This window comes from Acomys minous, assembly GCF_964271855.1.
Source record: "Acomys minous genome assembly, chromosome: 13".
NCBI lineage: Eukaryota > Metazoa > Chordata > Mammalia > Rodentia > Muridae > Acomys > Acomys minous.
In genome coordinates, this window is record NC_140495.1 from 40247120 (window position 1) to 40268308 (window position 21189).

Below are 21189 nucleotides of genomic sequence, written 5' to 3' on the forward strand. Positions count from 1 at the left end.
CATCCTTTCATTATGTCATTTGTTTCAATATATTTTGACACTCAGGCCACAGAGTAGGACCGGCATGTTGTATGGGGGAGAACAGAGGACATAGTAAAGCTGGAGAAGCCTGCATCCTCCACATGACGATCCAGAAAAGTGTTAAATGTCCATGCTTCTCACAAATAGCACCAAAGACAGTGTTTTTAAAATCTGCCCGATTTGATGACGCATATTCAGGTACATTGAACATGGCATGCATTTAACTGCCTTTGCTCTTTGGAAACTGGATAATACAATTGAGAACCTACTAACTTAGGAAAACAGCCTGGACAAAAAGGATTACAAAGAAGCCTGGTATTTTCATTAAGACCAAAGCCCCTCACTCTTTTTTTAGTGACATTCTTTCTAAAAAAAATTCCCATCAAATAGTTTAGGCCAGAAACGTCACCCACTTTGTCTCTGTGGAGCTCTATTCTTCAAATGGAGACGGTGTTCTCTATAAAATTCCAGTAAATTTTATCTCAGCTCCCATTAGTTTATTCATTAAGACACTGAGGCATTTCCCCAAGGAGTGCATAATGGGTTTGCTAAGTGCAAACTGCTGCTGTTTTCATTGCAAGGCAGCTGCAAAGAAAGGGCCTCACTTTACTACTCCTGTTGTCTGCTGCTGTCACTGTGTGTGTAAAGCAGCCCTATATAGTATAAGCCTGGAGGAGTGGGCAGCCAAGCGATTCCTCCAAAAGAAAGAGTTTGATAAGGAGCAGCCCAGGGCCTTCATATTGGCCTATTGACATCCTTGTACAATTCTATCTGGATAGAGCGGCAATAGGAAAAACGAGACTTCTCCCGATCACTATGCACTATTGAATCCCTTTGATCATGTGTAGAGAATCAGGGAAGAGACAATTCTATGGGCAAACAGATTCTGAAAGGTAAACTTGCCAACAGTACCTGAACACGAACATCCTGTAGGAAGAAAGAAAATGAGCTCTTCCATGACAGGAAAATGGCATAGACTACCGTGGGCTCAGGGGACACTAATCAACCTTGAAGCCACGTGGCAGCCACCTAAACTCTGCCTAGGAAAATATGCCCTTGATTGCGGGGTTTCCTTTACACATTAGCCGGCAGACATACTTGCGCAACTTGAACCTAAATATAAAAAGGAAACGAAAGGTCAAGAGCCTCTACAATAAAATAGAGTTTAAAGCCATGTTTAGATTTATCAATTGTTTAATTTATCTTTCTGTACATTTACAATCTTCCGAGTATACTATAGCCACATTGGTTTGGAGAATCTGGTTAGCTAACAGACTGAGTGGCGCTAGGAAAAAAGAGAAGCCCTCCGCAAGCCCACCTAGAGCTTTCATGGGTGAGCATTTTCCTTAGTCTACTAGGAGTTTCCCTGCCCATAAACATGTCATCCTCGTTTCTTCCCACCCAAACATTTTTTCATAAGAATCTGCCAATTCCAGCAGAATCCATGCTTCTAATGCTAATTCTTAGCTCTTCCCCGACTAATTATCAATATCCAACTCTTAGAAGTGATGACATGGGCTGTGTGTTACGACATTTTGTGTCTGTATGCTCTCGTCCTCCCTTACCCATGCTTTTGTAAGATTTCCATTTCCTATCAACCAGCCAACTGTGTTCAAACTAGCAAATGTATATATAGCTCCAAAAACAATCTCAAAGTTTGAGTTTGTGCATGTGACTGAACCTCACTCCATCCTGCTCTGTTCTGCCAAGGACGGTGTAGTGGTTTGAATAGGAATGGCCTCCACAGACTCTAATTGGCCATTGGGAGTAACACTACTAGGAGATAAAGCCTTGTTGGAGGAAGGATGTGTCTCTGTGGAGGCAGGGCATTGAGGTCTTAAATGCTCAAGCCACACCCAGTGTGAAAACACATCGAATCTCCTCTTGGCTGCCTTCAGATCAAGATGTAGAACCCTTGGCCCCTCCAGTACCTTATCTGCCTGCATGCTGCCATGCTTCCTGCCATGATGATAGTGGTCTAAACCTCTGAAGCTCTAAGTCAGCCCCAATTATATGTTCGCCTTTATAAGGGTTGCCTGGCTCACACAGTGTCTCTTTACAGCAACGAAACCCTAACTAAGACAAATGTCAAGCATCTGTTTCTTCAAGACTATGCACTCTGTGTGTGTGTGTGTGTGTGTGTGTGTGTGTGTGTGTGTGTGTGTGTGTGCGAATTGCCTACCCTTCAGTCAGTGACTATCTTAATTATCAAGTTGAATGTTGCAGTATTCCCGTTCTCCTGCTCAAGTAGCACTTACTTCATTTAATAATGGCTCCAAAGTACAATGCCGTTATACTGGCCATTTACACAAGTCAAAGAAAGGCCAGAAAATACTTCCATTAAGATACAAAGGAAAATGTCTTGACCTAAAGGGGAGGGAAGCAATCATGCCACATACACATACAACAAGAATGAATCCATGCAGGACACTGTCATGAAAGAAAAATTCTTCCTAGTTTTGCTATCACGCCTCAACAACAAAACTTAGAGTCACTGTGTAAGATTGGTTAGTAGTTAAGATTAAAAGAATGTTAAATGTGTAGATTTAAATGTGGAAAAGGCAGGGCGTTTAGGGTACGATTCCACGGAAGGTTTCAAGCATCCACTGGTGGTGTCTGAGTCCATCACCACTGCCCACAGTTAGCAAGGACTGCTGCATCATGGAGATAGCGGCACCTTCCGTGAAGTGTCCCGTTAGCAGACAGAGTACAAACAGCACACTGCAGTCATGAGCACATCACACCCCTGAAATAAAAGAAAGCATGGAGAGAGAGAGGGAGAGAGCCAGGTTCATGTGGGACTTAGAAGCCTCACTTGCATAAGACCTGCTTTGTTGTGAAAGGAATTATAAGCAGATGTTTTGAAGAGCCCACATAGAAACAGTAGAAGACATAAGTATACACCAAAAACAAAAACAAAACAAAACAAAAAACGAGTGAGCAGTCGGAGACAACACAGTATCATCCAGAAAACAGATTAATAGCAGGAAGAATAGATGCAAGATCGTGCACACAGAGGAACGGGCTAAAGCGGATGCAGGGATAGAAGGCTGCAATATTTTCCTCACTTTCTCCTTATTCTCAGTAAAACGTAATCAAAGTCAACAACTGCTAGGAAACATTATCAAGAAGGTACATAAATCTGAGGTGGGGGAAGAGGGTAGGCCAGGAATGCTGGCATACAGCTGTTATCTAAATACTCCTGAGGCTGAGGCAGGATGATAGTGAATTCTAGGTTAGCCTAAGCTACAAGGCATGATTCTGCCTCGGCGTGAAGAGCGGACACTGAATGGAGCAGGGAAAATGGAACCGCTGGTGTGTTTTATTTGTGTCACAGATGTATAGGAAATGCCAGCTTTCCCCCAGCCATGCTCAGGGCCAGATGCTACTCCAGAGGCAAAGCTAATACTCCCCCCTCATGGATACACACATTTAATCAGTTCCATGCTTTTACTGAAATCATATTTAATACATAATACATCTCCTTTCTGTTCTTTTTGTTTTCATTCAAATGAGATTTTTTAATTTCTTTTTAATGCCTATATTATGCTTAATGACATAGCTCTGTCCTGGGCTTCTGATAATAGACAGAAATACTTCCTGTTATGTGATACAACTATTCCCTAAACCAAGCATAAGGGTTGCTATCCTGGTCCTTATTCTATAATTTTAAAAATGCAACTGTGAAGCATTATAAAATGTATAATATATTGGATTTTGGCTTTTATATTCATTACTCTTAGACAAGAGGTCTTGGTGGGGCAGCTTGCTTGGTCGTTTTTTTCTTAGGAGCACGTTGCTCTTTGTTTCGCTCTGTAACTGAACATCATTTGAAAATTTCTGCAGATGGCATTTACATTGTCACTATACAGATTTACAGACTAAATTCACATTTTATGACTGCCTTAAAGAAATATTGTCTGCCTCAAAATAATATTCATGGAACTAGAGACTTGGTAGTTAAAAGTACTTCCTATTCCTGCAGAAGATCCAGGTTCAGTTCCCAGGACACACATCATGGCTTCCAACTGTCCTTAACTCCAGTTCAAGGTAACCTGGTGCCCTCTTCTGGCTTCTGAGGGCACCAGGCAACACACAGAGTTCACAGACATACATGCAGGCTAAACACTTACGCACAAAAAAAAAATTAAGATAATAAATATATATTTTTAAAGTACAACAACAATAATAATTTCCTATCCTCTGAGACTAGAAATGTAGCATAAATAAGAATGTAGGTTTGATTGACAGCACTTTGTAAAAACTGGATGTGGTAGCACACACCTGAAATTCTACTCAGGAAGTTGAGTCAGGAAAATCAGAATTCCTCTGGTTTATGACATTTCTATTTTGGCATAGATGACAACTGCAATACTCCAATAACTAGGCAATTTCAGATATAAGAGAATAATATGTAGAACTGGTAGACTGTATACATATTTTTAAAGCCAACATCTCAAATTGCCTTGCCTTCAGGAACTGCAAAACATCAAAACCACTTCCCACCCATCTCTCTAAAAACCACTCCCCACTCAGCACTCAGCACTCTCAAGAGACACTATAGTCAAGTGGGGAGTGATGGAGCACTGTGGTACCCAGAAGTCTAGTCCCAAAGAGGAAGAGGAGTGCTTCTAAAAACCTCAGAGAACAGTCACAACAGCAAAACCTTCCTGCCCTTAACTGGCAGTCTTAGGATTTCTGGAGGTCAGAGTTTAGAAGGTAGCACTCTGGCTGAGAGTGTGCTGGGGGCCCACACAGGAATATTGTCTTTATGAGTGTCAGTAGAGGGGACAAGTGCAAGAGACAGGGAGGGGAGTGGTGGAGAAGGCATGTTCAGAACTTTCACTCACTCTACCAATTAAGAGGGGCCTACGGTATTTATGGCTGTGGGGTACATAATGGTGCTACTCCTTTGTAGAAAGTATTCACACTAAGATTTCCACATGAATGCCCAGAAGAGATTTTTTTTTCTTTTTCCTTCCCTTTCCTTTCCTTTTCCTTCCTTCCTTCCTTCCTTTATTTTTCAATAGCAATAACATTTATATCAACTGGTGATTAAAGAAGCAAATTTTGATACACTCATAAAATTGGAAGCAGGTCATTATTGAGATGAAAAACTATCAAAAGCATATGTATCATCTGCCAAAATAATTCTGACATCCCAAAAGCACACACTATACAGTTCGGGTCCTAAGGCACTCTTTCCGTTTAAACAGTGGCCAAGAACACTGGGTACCTGAGCAAGGAAGAGGGTCGACTGGCAGAGCCATATACGAGCACTTTGAGGGAAGCCGAAAGTGAAATATATTTGGTGAAATGTATTAAAATGTACAATTAATGGAGTACATTTTACCCTTTAAAGCACTGCATCTCATGGTTCAGAAGTTAAGAGCATTTGCTCTTCTCACAGAAGACCTAGGTTTGTTTCCTAGCACACATGCCTATGGAAGGAACCACCTATAACCCCGGTGCCACACTATCCATCGCCCACTTCTGACCCTCACTGTCAACAGGCACACACAGTGCACATACAAACATGCAGGCAAAACACTCAAACACATAAAATACAAATAAGTAAATCTTTAAAGGAGTTACATCTCCATAAAAGAAAAGGACGGAAGGAAGGAAGGAAAGGAAGGAAGGAAGGAAGGAAGGAAAGGAAGGAAGGAAGGAAGGAAGGAAGGAAGGAAAGGAAGGAAGGAAGGAAGGAAGGAAGGAAGGAAGGAAGGAAGGATGGGAAGTTAGCCACTCACTGTGAGTTGCTTGCTCACTGAGGGCCCTGGTGTGGCTTACAGAGACATGCAGTTGTATTCAGGGAACACTCCTAAGCTGACATCTTCTAAGACCGGTCACAGATAAGACAATCAAGGAGAAGGCCAAGCAGATCAGTGAAGAGTACTTCAACTGTCACAGTATAAGGGTCCTTCCTTCGATACAGAGGGTCCTAGAAACCTACAAGAAGAACGTTATGATGGGCAGATCTGGGCCCAGGGGTCCTGCTCAAACTATGGCACTAGCCAAGGACAATATGTGCAGTAAACGTCAAACCACTACCCAGATCTAGCCAGTGGACAGGACATTCTCCACAGTTGAGTGGAGAGTGAGGATTGACTTTCACACGAACTCTGGTGCCTCATATTTGACCATGTCCCCTGGATTGGGAGACCTGGTGGCACTCAGAGGAAGGATAGCAGGTTACCAAGAAGAGACTTGATGCCCTATGAACATATACAGGGGGAGGAAGTCCCCCTCAGTCACAGTCATAGGGGAGGGGAGTAAGGGGAAAATGGGAGGGAGTGAGGAATGGGAGGATACAAGGGAGGGGATAACCATTGAGATGTAATATGAATAAATTAATTAAAAAATATTTTTAAAAACAGAGTCCTTCCATCATAACTGGGCTGGAAAGAGTTCAAGTGTATTCCATGTCACTTAGAGGAGCCTCACAGAGCTTCTGTGGTCTTGGTCAGTGGTTTTTAGGAAAGACTCTTCAAGAAGAAAGATGTGTAAAGCCCGACTGGCTCTTCGAACCACACACTAGAATTAGTACGTAATCCCTAAGACGCACACACTATCAGTGATCCCTAAAAATCCCCAGGTAACCCCCACTTCCATTATTTCAGGGTCTATAAGGGTGCTCCCGTCTGGAGTGATAACTGCATTGAGCCAGTTTACACAATCAAGAGGTTAACAGTAGCAGCTCAGAGGAAGCTGCTTCTGGTGAAAACGGAGTTCTGCCTGGTACTCTTTGCTCTGCGCTCTGAGAGCACCTTGTGAACTTTCCCACAGGCAGGATCCCATCAGTCCCTCTGACGGATGCTAGCAGCAAGTGGAGCAACACTCCCCCACCCCCACCCCTTGTTTGTGCTGAAGATTAGCTTTCCTCTTAAGGCAGTCAGAGATAGGAGGCATTTCTCCATCAAGGCTAATCAAGGGATGTGCCTAGGACCACCTGGACTGCCTCAGGATTTCTGTGGTGATGCTGGAGTCAGCCTGAGTCAAACTGGTGGCACAGCAAAGTGAAAGGTGGTCAATGGATGCTGGGGCAAAGCTAAGCATTCTCCATCTTCCTCTGGTTGTTTGTTTCTTTGTTTTTAATCCCATGATCATTGAACACCCCAGTTGATCTGCTCCTGATTTTTTTTTTAATTAAAACCAGCCACAGGGTTCTTCCTGTGTTAATATTATAGCTAATGCTTAGGTCGCAGTCCTTTATTTGTGTTTCTTTGCCAGTCAGTGAGGTATGGGATCTCTGGTACTAGGGAATTTGGAATCCAGCCTAAGGATATTTGCTGGGCAGGTCACACTGACAAAACCTGTTTGCTTCCTTTCCAAGGATTTTGAATTGCTTAAGATAAACAACAAAAGAAAGGATAAAAGGAATTGAAAGGTGAATGCTACATATTTCCCTGAAGCAAAAACAAAACAGAGCAAAATTAAACAAAACAAACCCAAATCCAAAACAATACAAAAAAAAAAACCAAACAAACAAACGGTACCATAGAGCTCATGAAGGTGCTCTCTGCTGAGGTGTTCAGGTCAGGTAGAGCGATGCTCTTTATTGTCTCCTGAGTGATAATGTAAAGTTTGATCTTGTAAAGATTATTTGAGTACACTTTCATGACTTTCATATGTTTAGTGCATATAAGTATTTGGAAAATTAGATAAAAGTTTAATGAGAATCAATTGACACCCAAAGACTAAAAAAGGGAGAATATATATTTTGATATAGTGTCCTAGCCCAGGTGCATGTACACTGGAGTGTATATATTCACCATGAAACCCATTTTTCTCTTACAGATGCCTCCATTAAAATATACAGTTCTGAAACTAAAAACATAGACAAGGCCCCAGGAATTGAAACAATTGAAAGTACTTCAAAAATGCACAAAATGTCAACCATGAGACGAATATTCGATTTGGCAAAGCTTCGAGCCAAAAGATCAGCACTTTTCCCAGCTATTAACATCTGTCCACAGGAGTCCTTGAGACAGATTCTAGAAAGTCTCCAGGCTTATTATAGACTGAGAGGTAAGGACGACAAGGGAAGCCCTTAGCCCTGTGTTCTCTCATCCTCTTGCTCCCACCCACTCACAGATTATCTTCAGCCCTAAATAGTCAAGGTCTCTCACTCCTCCGTGAGAGCTGCAAACATCAGCGCACTAACCTGATAGACTAATGGGGCCATAAACCACAAAATGGTGCTGTTTCTGAGTTGCCACGATTTAAAAATAAATTGCTATGTCATATTGGACCATTAAAGCCCAGGAGAATCATCCCAAAAAAAAAAAAAGCCTTGATATACAGATTTTACTTGTTGTTGTTTTTTTCTGAAGTCCACTCTTGAATTCTAATGTTGTTTTTATGAAGTAAAAAGCCTAACACAGCTGCAATATCAGGAAACTGAGCAAGCTGACTTATGATTTAGGATTTCTCTTGTTGTTGTTGTTTCTAAGCCGCATTAGAGTCCATATCTAGTCTCTCTCAAAAGTTTACTTATTGCGGGTGCAGAAAAAAAAAACTTTTAAGGTTTGGACATCTGGGAGCAGGTTAAAGTATAGAGGAAACAAATTACAAATGGCTTCAGGAGTACACAGGCTGTCACTGCACTTTTGGGCTGAAAGCGCAGTGCCCTTTTTACAACACTGCAGGATGCCTTGCACGCCCAGGAATCACTAAGGAGTTAAATCAACCACAGCTGCCAGCAATTGTCTTGCTCATTTCATTTACTTAATACGAACTAAGAATTCATATGGCTCCTCCTTTTTTTTTTTTAAAGAAAATGTATATTTGTGGCTGGTCTTATTCTCTAAATAGCTGCAAAGGATGACAAATGTCTTTCTGGGCTAACTTCATATTGCATGTGCAAGTTGAGTGGATTGGCGGCTCCCACCTTTATGACACCAGATGGTGTTAGTGTCTATGACAAAATGTGTGTCCTCCTGTTCTGTTGAAAGCTGGTTTACAGGAGTAGCTAGTCCAGTTCCAGCCTGTGATGGGTGAGCCTTGTGGACAATTGAGAACACATTTGTGATGCTGCCGTGCAGAGAGTCCCTCGGATGCTATACCTACCTGTAAGGGGCACTGGGATCCAATTCATCTTAACAGCTCTTACTGGGTTTTGGAGATATGATTGACTAAGCTTCAAAACCATCAATCCCTCTCTGTTCTTATGTGCCTAATTGTGTGTGGAAGTAAAAGAGTATTTGCTTTCTGACAGAAAGCTTAGCTGTAGGTCAATGAAAACTACTGTATTACACGCAAAAGGAAAACCCTAATTGTAGAAATTAAATTCCCTGTATGAACACTCTAAAGTTCTAGAACATTCTCTACAGAAGCTTTTTAGTAAAATATTTGCTGAGGACTGTGTAAAACAAAGATCCTATTCATTAGCAATGCAAGAAAAAGATAGTGATGTGTGAATTATTTATGCTGTGTGCCTACACACTGATCATATATCAATGCCAGAAAGTTCTATACAGTTTGTTAATGGACAGAAGCATGTGGTGCCAGCACATACACACACACACACACACACACACACACACACACACACACACACGCATGCATGCACACACATGTGACACATGCACACACACCACACATACATGCGCACACACATGCATGCACACACACATACACACACATGCATTAGTGCTTACTCTTTTCATGTAAAATCATATTCTCTGCAATATAATTCGTCAGAGGTATTTGTGGAATACACCACTGCTGTGACCAAATTCTGAGCCTTGAATTTTAATTCGTAGCTCTTTATTGTTGATTAGGCTTGCCTCTTTCATTCATGTTTCCCTGAACAAAACAAAACACTGTTTTTCTCCCCACAGCAAATGGCAGTCCATTATCTTTATGGCTGCCTCTGGGTGATATGAAATTTTACTATTCATCAGTGTGTGTTTCTTAAGTCTAAAAAATTGGTTCCCAAAGAAATAAGGAATAAGAGCTAGCCACAAAGCTGTGTTCCTTTAATGGTGTTGCCCACTTACAATTCTCATCAAGGCCTTTGCAAAAATGATCTTGCTGCCATCCTCCAACAGACTCGGGGGAGAAAGCTCCCAGTTATGACATCTAATAGAAACAGTGAACTATTTCTCTCCCTGTCCCGTGCTTAAAGGCACCATAAGTAAAATGCATGGAGCTTTCTGTGGAATCATTACCGTGTTGTCCTGAAGCGCAAATGCATGAAATAGGAGTTTGTTTCTGGCTTCTCCAGCCAAGCCCCCTCAGAGATGTCTACCCTCCTGTTCCCCACCATGCTGTAGCCCAAGGCCCTCCTCTTTGCTCTTTTTTTAGTCCCAATATCAAGCCACAATTTGGGCTTTTGAGATAGCTCAGCAGGCAAAAGGACTCGCCACTAACCCTGAGGATGTGATTTGAGTCCCCAGGACCCACAAGGCAGAAAGAGAGAATGGATCTTACCACCACAAATTTTTCTGTACCTCCACACATGTACACACACACACACACACACACACACACACACACACACACACACTGGTTCTAGTTTTGATTAATTGCTTTTCTTGTCACTCTGATAAAATACCTGATGACTTAAGGGAGGAAGGGCTTATTCGCTCTCAGAAGATACAGGCCATTGTTGTGGGGAAGACACTGCAGTGGGAGCAGGAGGTGCTCAGTTGTACTGCTGTCTCATTCAGGAAACAGAAAAAAAAAACAGCTCCCTTCCTCCCCTATGTGGCCCAGCACATGAGCCAATGTAATAGTGCTGTGCACACTTAGGGAAAGTCTTCCACCTCACTCAAGTTTAGAAGACCTCACAGACATGCCACAGGTTTGTGGCCATGGCAATTCTAAATCTTACCAAGTTGATAATCATGATTCAATGCCACGGGTTTCAATTCTAATATGATGATCCTTATAAACTGCAATGGCCCTGACAGATGGGTCATTAATCAACTTCCTTGTGTTTCAAGAGTAAATTAATCTCCTCTCAGTGCCTTTATGTGAGGCAGGTATTGATGCCTATGGGGCAAAGTCCAACAAGGGGAGGGGGAAGAAAAGGAAGACACAGAGTCCATAAACAAAATTCAGTCTCAGTAACTCCGTATGACATGGCACCACCTGCAGGGATCTGTCCTGATAGGTCCTCAGGCTACAGGGCACTCAAAAAAAAAAAAAATGAACACCCACACCCTGCACACACAGAGACACATATGCATATATGCATACAATGCACACATGTCTAATGCCACACACACGATGCACACACAGACTCATACATGTGTACATACAATGAATACATGCCTACATACATGTAATGTCTAATGTCTCTCTCTCTCTCTCTCTCTCTCTCTCTCTCTCTCTCTCTCTCTCTCTCTCTCCCACCCTCCCTCCCTCCCTCCCTCCCCCCCCCCTCAGAAGCCTGCAAGTTTTAGTTTAGGCTTAATTTGGAATAGCTAGTAAGATAAACTCTGAATAAAATTAGTCCAAGCCTTAAAATGGGCTGAAATAAAATGAAAACAGCTGTGCCCAAAACCAACATGCCCAAAGTTGTACCTCCCTGGTAGTGAGAAGGGAATATTGAGTCCAAACCTCCCTGGTGTTTATGGCTATTGTCCATGAAAGACACCAACACTAAGCCTCAAAAGGCAGTGACACCTTCTTTTATGCATTGCTGTACTTCTGGCAGTTGGGCAAGGGTTAAACTAACCTGGAAGGTACACTGGGAGAGGCAGGCTGTAAAGCAAAAAGCATATTCCCAAAGACAGATGGAGCCTGTGAGCTAGGAGGAGAGCAAGGGCCACTGGACCTACAGCTATTAGGGTTGAGACAAATGTGCACATTTCCAAGAGTGTTTCCTGGGTGCTGAGGAGATGAAGGCCACGTGCTCCATGCTGCTGCTGTCATCTCTGCAGGCGGGAGAGAGGCCATATTGCAGACCACATTTTCTAGGTGTGGCCACTGCTTTCCAGTGGTTTCCCTCAATGCGGGAGACTAGATCTTTGAGCAGTACGACTGCTATCTCCACCACCTCTGTGCCTTACTGTGAAAAGATTCACTCAGATGCTGCTGGCAAATGCCATGGGCTTTCCTTGATCTGAAATCTCTCTGCCTCCTAAAACAGAAAATGTAGAGAAATGCAACATGGTGTGGGTCGGAGGCTGGGACATAACACACAGGAGTATGATTCCGAACTAGTTTTTCCTCATCTTGTTACTTCCACAACCATCTTTCATTAGAGTCAGATGATGTCGATCTCTCCCACAAAAAGTTTCAATCCCTTCTCAGGAAGGGATAAAACAGAAATAAATAGATGATAGATAGATAAATAGATAGACAGACAGACAGACAGACAGATAGATGAGAGATTTCAAAAAACATATCATTCACACTGGAAATCTCTCATATTTTGTTAACCTCCTACTCTGACTATTCATCTCCTGGCACATTTTTCAGTTGACATCGAAAGTCTTCCATCATGAGCTTAAATAATTAATAAGGATGTTGCTTTCGGTGAGCTGTAAATATTGATATTTAAAATAAAACAAGAGTCAGATCATTCTTGTGGTCCAGTGGATTCTGCCATGGCCTCTGATTATTGAGCCAAGTTCTTTTAACAAATACATTAACAGGCTGTTCTTAAGAGCAGGGGTGCTGGGATGTGTTTCAGTAGTTAAGTATTTCTCTGGCATTGGTTAAACACTGGCTTCAACTGTCAGCCCTGCGAGAAAAAAAATAAAGGCTGAACAGTGACATCAAGTTTTCAGAAAAAGACAAAATCTGAATTAGTGAGTAGGGTAGAGTGGTGGAGTCTGCCAGCCATGCTCTATGTCCTCAGTTCAAGAAGTAGAAACTATCACATCTCTTTCTACACCACCCACCCACATTTCCTTGGACAAGGTACCTCCCCCACCGCTCTTATAGGCTTCCACGTGAACATAAGCAGCATCCACTCACACCTCGTACCCCGTTGTCTTCCACCTAGCACAAATTAGGTGCTAAAATATTTTAGGTGATTAAATTTTCATGGGCCAAGGGGAGATGTTCCTATTGATTGCAATTATGCAATCAAGATATCCCCCCCCCCCAGGTATGCCCGCAGGTCAACCTAACTAGACAGACAATGGCTTCTGGGTGTTCTCTGATTCTAGATTGTGTCTTTTGACGGCACTGATTACGGCGTTTGTAAATTAGTATATCAAATAAACATAAAGACACTTCCTGTATTATGAGACTGTGTGCCTTGGGGAAAGGGTTTTTCCATTTTTGAACCCCAAACTGCTGTGTGTTACAGTGTGCCAAGAAGTCGTGTGGGAAGCATATCGGATCTTTCTGGACCGCATTCCTGACACAGAGGAATATCAAGACTGGGTCAGCATCTGCCAGAAGGAGACCTTCTGCCTCTTTGACATTGGGAAAAACTTCAGCAACTCCCAGGAGCACCTGGATCTTCTTCAGCAGGTGAGCCTGCACAGTGCCTGACTACAGCCAGGCCTCCAGCCGCTGCCTCTTTGAAATGGTTTCCAAGGCATAAGGGTTACTTGACAAAATACTTAGAGATAGCTGATAAGACAGGCAGGAATTTTATTCCTGCAAAATAATATTGCACAGGCAGGTTGAAGTATAGTTGAAGGCAGAGGGAATGAAAACAGACTTTAGCTCTTCCGTTGACATTATCTCTTGGTTAAATTACTTTTTATCTACTTTTCTTTTTTTCAGAGAATCAAACAGAGAAGTTTCCCTGGAAGGTAAGTACTCAAAATAGAATTCTCGGTGCTCTTGACTGTCAAAAGATCATATAATGGAGTGCAACTAAGGTATTGTACCTCGATGATTTGTCAACCCCCACGATCTGTTTAGGTTATTTTGATAGGCAATGTATGCATATATTGCACTGAAGATAAATGAGTCAACAGAGGGAAAGGGAACAGACCTGACTGACTGAGATCGATGTTTGTATAAAAAATGGAATTCCTCACCGTGTGATATGTATCAAATGTGTATTTTTTTTCCCCTCCAAGGATCTGGATCCATTAAAAGTTTAATTTTTAGGACTTGCAGCAAACTTAGTTACATCAGGAAAATGCATAACAGGATCAGCGCGTAACCTAGATTTTGAGCTCCCATTTGGTACTCTGTAAAGTGTTAGTATTTCTCAAACTAAATTACTGAAGCACTGAGCTACATCCTCAACAAGAACTGAATATCAAATAAGAAAACTGAGTTACAGAGAGAGAGAGAGAGAGAGAGAGAGAGAGAGAGAGAGAGAGAGAGAGAGAGAGAACATTAGCTAAAGTAATTAAAGAAGAGAGATGCTGTTGCCAAACTCAGACTCACAAAGCACACGCAGTTGATGATGTGTTGAAATCACACACACATTTAGACATACAAGTTACAGGAAATACTTCAAAATGTCTTTCACATTTGTTGTTTTGTTTCTTGTCTCTTTGCCACCAACCTGTCCCATAGCTGGGTTAGTCTACTCTGGTTGGGGCGGATCTCAAATCTGATCTCCCCTAATAAATATCCTGGCCTCTGATTTCTTTTCCTCTTCAACACAACTGCTTCTAGATGAATAAATCTGGACTCTTCCTTTTGTATTTTGAGTCCTGTTTGCTCCCACTCAAAATATTCCCTCATTGTTCCCCATTGTCGTCTGAACATCCCACTCCCTGGGGAAGCTGCATTGCTAAGAGCCGCATCAGCAGCATCACTTGGTCTCTGGCTTCTGGGTAGGACCAGCCAATGATGAGAGCAGGACGTGGTCATTGAATCCCACCACCACCCCCTCTCATACACACACACACACACACACACACACACACACACACACACACACACGCAAAGTCTCTGAACACCATCACATTCATGTCCAGCAGCTCTTTCTTTTTTGACTTTGTACGCCCCACCATTGCCAGCTACATGGTTCAGTATTTTCATCTCCTTATTTTCCCACAACTTAATACATAATCACTTTATTGAATCACCGCTTGAATTACCTTGTTGGTGTTGCTTGTTTCTTCCCAAAACCTTTACTGAAGCAGAGGAAAAACTAAGTCATGACTCTTGTCTGTTGACCTCTCCAGTTTGCTTCCCATTACCCATGGTTCCCGCGGCTGCTTCCGTGCCACTTTCTCACTGCACACCCTGCTCAGCCTGGGCTCTGACCTAAGAGTTTTCCGAAACTACCTCCTCCACTCCACCTATCCAAATCCGTCTCTCTTTCAAGCTCCGTGTCTTAGTTACCCTTCTACTGCTGTGACGGAGCACTTTGAACAAGGCAACTTACTAAAAAGAACATCTATAGCGAGCTTGTGGGTGTAGAGGGTGAATCCATGGCCATCATGACAGGGAGCTTTGCAACAGGCAGGCATGGCACGAGGGCAGCAGCTGAGACCTTATTCATATCTTAAAGCAGCATCCACAAAACAAAGGGAAGGAGCAGGAGGAGTGGGGGAAAGAGAAAAAGAGATGAAGTGGAGAGAACTAACTGGCAATAAGCTGGGCTTTGAAAACCTCAAAGACCACCTATATGCCCCATATTTGACCATGCCCCTTGGATGGGGAAGCCTGGTGGCACTCAGAGGAAGGATAGTAGGCTACCAAGAAGAGACTTGATACCCTATGAGTGCATACAGGGGGAGGAGGTCCCCCTCAGTCACAGTCATAGGGGAGGGGAGTAAGGGGAAAATGGGAGGGAGGGAAGAATGGGAGGATACAAGGAATAGGACCCATTGAGATGCAATATGAATAAATTAATAAAATACATTTTTAAAAAAGACCACCCCTACTGTCATATCTCTGCCAGCAAGGACACACCTCCTAATCCTTTCCAAATAGTTCTACCAACTGGAGACCAAGCATTCAAATATATGAGCCTCCGTAGGCCACGCCCATTCAAACCACCACAGTCCAGGAGGACTCCAGTGCCCCACAGTAGCTTCACAGCCTATTTAAGGCAGAAGCCTGTCTTGATCTTTCTCCTCTGTTTGGCACCTGCCTTCTTGCTGGACGTGTCCTTCCTTTCCCTGGTTTCCTGTGAAAAGCACAAACTCCTCAGCAGCAGGACCCATGTGACCCTCTACCTGTGCTCGGCAAGACAGCAGGGTGGCCTCCCATTTTCTTAGTCAAATGTGAGTGCTGAGCTACACTCACTCACTTCAAGCATTGCCAGGAGTAACTGCATGACCTGGGAAAGGCTTAGGCTTACACTGCTGACTTTGTTTACAACCCACAGAAATATTCTCTGGCCACCCACACGAGAGATATCCACAAAGCATCCTCATTCTTGATAGAGAAACATGAAAAATTATGAAACATTCACCTCTCCCAGACAGAGAGAGAGAGAGATTCTCTTTATTCCCACATGTACCCATATCATTATTAAAGAGGGGTAACAGGCTTCAGACACCAAATCAGCTAAGGGGAAATTTTCTCTTTGACATAAAACCTTTCCAAGAAGAAAAGCGAAATTTCACTTCCCTGACTAGGCCCTAAGTCGGCCAATTTCAAACAGCTTTGAAATAAAAGCCAGTCCAAGAACCAGGTACCCCAGATTTTCAACCAGAGCTTCTGGCGGGCAGGTAATACAAATTGCCAGCTTAGAGGAAGCATCACACCTGATGGTAGAAGAGGAGGACGCCAGCCACAGGTGCAGCACACCCTGGGATGCTAACCTGTAACTAAGCAGTGCCACTGTGGGCAGGACTCACTGGGATGCTAACATGTAACTAAGCAGTGCCACTGTGGGCAGGGCTCACTGGGATGCTAACATGTAACTAAGGAGTGCCACTGTGGGCAGGGCTCACTGGGATGCTAACCTGTAACTAAGCAGTGCCACCGTGGGCAGGACTCACTGGGATGCTAACCTGTAACTAAGGAGTGCCACTGTGGGCAGGACTCACTGGGATGCTAACCTGTAACTAAGCAGTGCCACTGTGGGCAGGACTCACTGGGATGCTAACATGTAACTAAGCAGTGCCACTGTGGGCAGGACTCACTGGGATGCTAACATGTAACTAAGCAGTGCCACTGTGGGCAGGGCTCACTGGGATGCTAACATGTAACTAAGCAGTGCCACTGTGGGCAGGGCTCACTGGGATGCTAACATGTAACTAAGGAGTGCCACTGTGGGCAGGGCTCACTGGGATGCTAACCTGTAACTAAGGAGTGCCACCGTGGGCAGGGCTCACTGGGATGCTAACCTGTAACTAAGCAGTGCCACTGTGGGCAGGGCTCACTGGGATGCTAACCTGTAACTAAGGAGTGCCACTGTGGGCAGGACTCACTGGGATGCTAACCTGTAACTAAGCAGTGCCACTGTGGTCAGAACTCGGCTCCTCTTGCTTAGTTTCTTTTTCACAGCAGGTCCTGAGAGGAGGACCTGAGCACAAACAAAGGTCTTTAAATTAGAAGGAAACAAAATTTGTCTAGGTCATAAATGCCACAGTGCTTGACATTTAAACATCATCTTCACAAAAGCTATTTATTAAGCATATAGCATAATACCAGAAAAATAGTAAGAATGGCTGCTTTTTATTATCATATATTAATTCTATTTAAAAGTTTTTATTTTCACACATTTATATAATGTACTTTAATTATTACCATGTCACAGCTGTTCTCCATCCGACTGGTCCTTCTCAGAACATCCACTGTTTATTGGTGGAGTTTTTTGTTTGTTTGTTTGTTTGTTTGTTGTTTTTAGTGTGTGTGTGTGTGTGTGAGAGAGAGAGAGAGAGAGAGAGAGAGAGAGAGAGAGAGAGAGAGAGAGAGAGAGAGAGAAATGAATGTACATGCACATGTGTGCACAGGAATGTTCACCTGTGCTATGCATGTGGAAATTATAGGTCAATGTCACTCACTGTCTCCCAAAGTCCCACCAGCTACTTTTGAAACACAGTCTCTTACTAAAAATGGAATTCTATGTTTGTTAGGCAGGCTGGCTAGTGAACCTGCTAGATCTGCCTGTCTCCAACACCGAGTGCTACGACTGTAGACATAAATCTCTGTGCCCACACTTTATGTGGATTCTGGGGATCCAAGTTCGGCTCTTCAAGCTTCCACAACAAGCACTTTACCCACTGACCTATCTCCAAGACTCAAACATCCATTCACCTTTAGCGGCCAAAGTACATGAGAGAAGAGCTGATAATATTTTAAACATTTCTCTGCCCAGTATTTTGGAGAGTGTTGGCATGACAGAGATGTGCAAGTAGTAATGTTGGCTCTGTCCAGTCTAGGTGGCTCTGTAAGAACTGAACATCAGTTATTATTTCTTTCCATCTTCTGTCATCATGAAGCACTGAAAATTACATGTTACCCTAGAAATGATGCTAGGTTAGATCCAAAAGTTATCACTACCACAATTCCTTTCCGTTATTTCCTATTAGTAATGGGCTCATATTGTACCTGCAGAAAATTCTGCCACTGTGACCTTAGGTCTGACGCTAGAATACCTCCCACATTGCCATCCATTGATCTGAAATCTTACGTTAGCTCTCTGGCTGGTTATCAGTGTGTACTATTGTTGTGCAAGGAATACAGATTTAATAATCCTGTATTTATCCAGAAACTAATCCCCCCGTTCCTTTAACTACAGCAGTTACTTATTTGATACACACAGGCACAGGAGTCTGAGATTTGGAGGGAATATTGCAGTGTTCAGTTATGTCACCAGCTACTTTTTATGTCAGAAAAACACTGTATATGCAAAGGGACAATAAAACATCAGGACACAAGTGAAGTTCAACTTTGCCTACTGTATAAATGCCCTCCTGAGACCTCACAAAGCCAGGAGGACGAGAGAAAGACTTGGAGTCAAGTACACCCATTCAAAGAAGTGGTTTGAATTTTCCTTCAATGATACACATATTCGCATATACACATGAATATATACATGTATATTCAAATATCACTTTAACAATCAAAACCAGATAAATCTAGGTTGAAATATGCTGTGTCTGTATTGGTTAGTCTTTATAGTATAGGCAAACTCAATGTGGGCTCCCTACCATTGAGTTCTTCTGTATCATCATTTCTTTCTTTTCTTTTGTGCTAATAGAAAAGATGAAGTAGCCCCACGGGAGACACTGGCAGAGCCCACCAAGACCCCCGCACTACCCACAGGTAAGCTTCCGTCTCATTGCGTCTACTTCCAAGTGTCAACTCAGACCATCATGAAAAAGGTATTTGCAAAGCACTCCTTGGAGAAAGCTAGTGTAATTTATGATGCACCTTCTTGTTTCTAGTTCTACTGTTGAATGTAGACATAATTTATATATATATATATATATATATATATATATATATATATATATATATATAAAATATTGTTTGAGCAACACATTTAAGCCCTCTTCTGACCTCTGGAGCAAAAGCCACATGCGGTGCACATGGTACACGCAGGCAAAGCACTCATACAAATGAAAGAAAGAAAACTAAAAGGATAATTGATAGTGCCTTAATGTTCTTTCATCTCTTTGAGTTCATGACCTAAGTCTTAATAATTAAAATTTACTGATTGTTAAAGCAATCTAGACTTTAAAGCCTTGAGAGTTATTCTAAGATAATTCTCAGAAGAACAAATTCAATATAAATACTTGTCTTTTCATCCTTTAAATAGTCACAAAAAGAAACATTAGCCGGCTCTCATTAGACAAATCATTTAACCGTTCCACATGTAACCCCAAATTTTGGTCCCAGAAGAAACAACTGAATGGGTATTGGAAGTGTGACTTAGTAGTTTCTTTTCAGAAATATAGGCATGGGATCTTTGAAAAGTTAGTTTAGAATGTGCTTACCTGTAAAGTCTAGGGTAACAGAAAAAGATTTATGGAATTATGGAATCTCGGCCTTGCTCTAATTTAAAATTTTCTAAGGGTTTGTGTGTGTGTGTGTGTGTGTGTGTGTGTGTGTGTGTGTGTGTGTGTGTGTGTGTGTGTGTGAAATCCTTCTAGTTTCTACAGATGTTTCCAGCATGTCACTGGGGCCCTTCCCACTCCCTCCTGATGACAGGCACCTCAATGAGATTCTCAATGGCACCCTCAAAGGCATCCAGAAGCCCACAGTGGTAAGATCTGAGTTGGTACAGGTTTGCATGCACATGTTTGGTCTTTTCTTTTTATGTTTTCTTTTTCCTCGTATCTAGGTGTGTGTGGTATGCATTCATGTGTGTATGCATGTTCACATGTATGTGGGCACATGTGTCCTAGGATTACAGGCAGGTTGCCATGTGCCCTTGGCTTTTCCTTGGACACTGGAGATCAAGAGCCTTAGTCTCCATGCCTGTACAGCAAGCACTTACCAGCTGAGTCATGGCTCTAGCCTTGCAATGTTTTCTCCAGAAATATATGGAAAGAGGTAGATGGATCAGATACTCAACATTTTTAGTACTGTGTTTTCTTCACTCAGATTATCTCAGTACCTTTATCCTATTTCCTTATTTTTATGTCATCTTAAGGACCAAGGAAATAAATAGGTTGAGAATTAGGATAAGATACAGGAAAGTACAAGAAGCAAGAAGAAATTCTTCTCCCCTACACCTAGCAGATACTTGTGTGTGATAGGTGCTCCAGAAGCATTCAAATCAATCAACCACTCAACCAATCAATCACAATAAATTCACTCACTCCCTACTAAAATATAAGCCTTGTTGACAACAAGAGTCAAGTATTAGTCCCTGTCATGTGCAACATACATATACCAATTATGTTTCAAAATCCTTGACATCAAGCCAGAGAAACATAGAAACAGAAATAGCCTCATCTAAGGCTAATAGGCCACCATGTAGACTGGTGCAGCTGTGAGAATTATTTATAATATCAAAATAGAAAGTGTTCATCCTTTCCAAAACGTAGATCCAGACAGTGCTAAAACAGAGGACTGCTGCCCTCATTATTCATGAGAAGTGGTGTTAGCAACCCAAAGAATGACAAGTCAGAACGTCCTGTCCTTCCACTGCTGCTGCAGCCACACCCACTCTGGACTCTAGGATGCTCTTTTCCTCTGTCCCCATCCTTTCAACTTCCCTCTGAGGCACAGGGCAGCGTTAAAGAAAAAAACAAAAAAACAAAAAACAAAAAACAAAAACAAAAAGAACCAACTGTTTTACCAGCTCTGCATGAAAAAAAAAAACTGATGAGCAGCCTGCTGGCCTCTCTGTGTGCCCTTCAGGCAAGATGGCAGCAG

At 42.5% G+C, this 21189-nt stretch overlaps 1 protein-coding gene across 1 annotated transcript in view; it reads left to right on the forward strand.

The window, feature by feature from the left end:
- Positions 1-21189, forward strand: part of IMPG1 (interphotoreceptor matrix proteoglycan 1) — a gene marked incomplete at its 5' end in the record, with an annotated part of 140878 nt that overhangs the window by 18109 nt on the left and 101580 nt on the right. The window contains 5 exon segments of the mRNA XM_084754326.1: positions 7822-8052; positions 13295-13461; positions 13720-13748; positions 19064-19128; positions 19968-20071. Of these exon segments, the coding sequence (XP_084610452.1) occupies positions 7822-8052; positions 13295-13461; positions 13720-13748; positions 19064-19128; positions 19968-20071 (596 nt within the window).